Genomic DNA, 2,974 nt, shown 5'->3' on the forward strand with positions numbered 1-2,974 from the left:
TTTTTTTTTTTTTTTTTTTTTTTTTTGTACTGGGGATTGAATTTGGGACTTTGCACTTGTGAGGAAGGGGGCAGAACCACTGAGCTAAACCCCTGGCCCCTTTCATTGCTTTTTAAAGCTTGGATCCCTCACCCCACCTAGGGTTCCTCAGACCAGACCTTTTAGAGCTTTCAAAGATAACATACAGCCCACTGTGGCACATGTGCAGAAGGTTCACCACCACTACCTCAGACCCTTCCTAAGTTTCAGAGTACTACCCAGCCCCCCGGGACTTGGCATGTCCTCCTAGTTAAGTCATATTCTCCCCCCAGCCGAGTCATATGTTCCTAAATCTCTGCCAACCCAAGACCCTTCCACCTTCCCTGCAAGGCCTGGGGTCCCTCCCCAAATTCTCTCCAGACTCGGATTTGGGAACCCTCACCCCATCCTCCTTCCACAAACAGACTCAAGATGAACAGGCCTGGGTTCAGATCTTCACTCCTTTTCTTCCTAGCAGTGTGTTTTACCTTGCTCCTCTGGGCTTCAGTTTCCAGGTCTGTAAACTCGGGCTTCTGCAATACCTTTGAGCCCAAAAGGTTATCTCACAAGGACAAGTTTTGGTGGCATGTGGTGAGCACTCAGAACCTTTCTGCTCACAGTCTCCTGACCCTGGCCTTCTCCCTCGTCTCTCTCCCCCACCTCTCCCTTCCCTGCAGCCATATGCTTAGCAGGCTGCAGCCCCGAGCACGGCTTCTGTGAGCAGCCCGATGAGTGCCAGTGCCTGGAGGGCTGGACTGGGCCCCTCTGCACTGTTCCTGTCTCAACCAGCAGCTGCCTTGGACCCCGGGGCCCACCCTCTGTTACCGATGGATGCCTCGCACCTGGGCCTGGACCTTGTGACGGGAACCCGTGTGCCAACGGGGGCAGCTGCAGTGTCAGTATCCCCTCTCCTGCTTTGTCCTGAGCTCCCAGTTCCCTGGGGATCCCTGAGACACTGCCTTGCGGGGTGCGTCTGGGATTAGCTATCAAGGAAGACTTCTCAAAGGTGGCCAGCCTGCATGTGGGGACTTGAAGTAGGATTCGGTGATGGAGATGAGACTCAGGAGCAAAGACTGGGTGGGCGGCACTGGAAGGTGCTAGAGGGGGAACGAGGAGCCTTTTGCTGCTTCCCAAGGGAGGGCTGGGGAGGGGATGTGGTGGAGACATCAGAGGCTTCCTGGGGTGGGCCCGGCCACTGGGGTTTGTGCAGCCTAGATCCAGGCCTGCCAAGTAGAATTTGTCTACATGGCCAGCTCCAGGAAGGCAGGCAAGCAGGTGGCATTAGGTTGGTACAGGCCAGCCGTGGGGGCGGCCTTTCTACTCCTGAACCTCCTCTCTGCAGGTCAGTTACTGTGCAGAGGAGGATCTTGGAGTGGGGCAAGGGGCGGCCCAGGAGGAGTCCAGACAAAGCCCCTGCACACTGGGATTTGGGGTTAAAACCTGGCTTGGGGGGAGGATGGGCTTTTGCTCCAAGGAAATGCCTGTCCCAAACCCTCTTGCCCCTGCCCAGGAGACGCCCAGCTCCTTTGAGTGCGCCTGTCCCCAGGGCTTCTATGGGTTACGGTGTGAGGTGAGCGGTGTGACCTGTGCCGACGGACCTTGCTTCAATGGCGGCTTGTGTGTTGGGGGCGCCGATCCGGACTCTGCCTACATCTGCCACTGCCCACCCGGCTTCCAAGGCTCCAACTGTGAGAAGAGGGTAGACCGGTGCAGCCTGCAGCCCTGTCAGAATGGTGAGGCCGGGAGGCCAGAGCAGTGAGGGGTGCGGGTGGGAGGCTTTTTTGCATGTGGGAGTCCTGGCTTTCCACCCCTCCTTTCTCTGCCTAGCCCATTTGTTCTGTAAAGTGGATAGAGGATGCTCCCTACCTTGTAAGTATTTACTGAGCATTTACCGTGTGACAGGTCTTAACCTAGGCGCTGCAAGGAATGAGACAGAAAAATCCCTGCCCTCTTGCGGCAGAGATGGTGGGAATGTGCCTGGTGTGCTCTGGGTCAGCAGGGAGGCCAGTGTGGCTGGAGCAGAGGGCGGGGGAGAGACGGAGAGATGAGGTCAGGCATGTGGCAGGGCAGATCCTGCGGGACTTTTTTTGGTACTGGGGATTGAACTCAGGTCCTTGTGCTTGTGATGCAGGTGGTGGCACCACTGAGCTAAATCCCTGGTCCTGCTGCAGGACTCTTGTTTTCACCCAAAGAGAAATGGAGACATAGGGAGGTTCTGAGCAGAGGAAGGGCTGATCTTGCATAGGAGTTGAAAGATTAAATGAGATCTTAAACGCTAAAGGCTTGGCCCAGTCGTGCAAGTGGATGTAATGATTCCCCACTCACAGAGTGCTCTCTCTGGGCTGACTGGTACTGGGGACATAGCAGTGACCAGGTCATCTGCAGACCCTGCCCTCCTCGGGGTGCCAGCAGCTACCTTTGCCCCACGGCTCATCGCCTGCCCATCCTTAGAGCCCAAAACGGGCAGGGCTGTGAGGGGGGAGCCACAGGGCAAATGGGCATGGCCGGCGCAGTCGGGGATGGGATGGAAGAAAAGTCAAGTAGACTTCTTGGAGGAAAGGGCATCTATGTAGACTTGAAGGGTGAACTAGTCAAGACAGAAGGTGTTGAAAAGACGAAGGAAAGGAGGGGTGCAGTCTAGGGCAAAAGCCAAGTAGTTCAAAGACGTAGTTCTGGAAGCTGTTAACTGTTAGTATGATTGAAGGCAAGAGAAAGAGCCAGAGAGGTGACGCAGAATGACTTAAAGATTTCATCAGGTAGGGCCGGGGATTGAGCTCAGTGGTTCCAGTGCCTGCCTCACAAGTGCAAGGACCCAGGAAAACTCTTGAGTTGGAGAGTGGGGACCTCGGGCGGGGACCCCAGGGCTCCAAACGGGCGGAGGGGCGCCTCTAACGCCCCCATCCCCACAGGCGGGCTTTGCCTGGACCTGGGCCACGCGCTGCGCTGCCGCTGCAGA

General features: G+C 56.4%; 1 protein-coding gene across 1 annotated transcript in view; it reads left to right on the top strand.

The window, feature by feature from the left end:
* Dll3 (delta like canonical Notch ligand 3) overlaps window positions 1-2,974 on the top strand; it is an 8,046-nt gene that overhangs the window by 3,457 nt on the left and 1,615 nt on the right. The window contains exons 5-7 of the mRNA XM_033765989.1: window positions 696-913; window positions 1,529-1,751; window positions 2,928-2,969. Of these exons, the coding sequence (XP_033621880.1) occupies window positions 696-913; window positions 1,529-1,751; window positions 2,928-2,969 (483 nt within the window). The remainder of the gene's footprint in view (window positions 1-695; window positions 914-1,528; window positions 1,752-2,927; window positions 2,970-2,974) is intronic.

The sequence above is a fragment of the Fukomys damarensis genome, unplaced genomic scaffold, assembly GCF_012274545.1.
Source record: "Fukomys damarensis isolate Sample0158 unplaced genomic scaffold, DMR_v1.0_HiC HiC_scaffold_19, whole genome shotgun sequence".
Taxonomy (NCBI): Eukaryota; Metazoa; Chordata; class Mammalia; order Rodentia; family Bathyergidae; genus Fukomys; species Fukomys damarensis.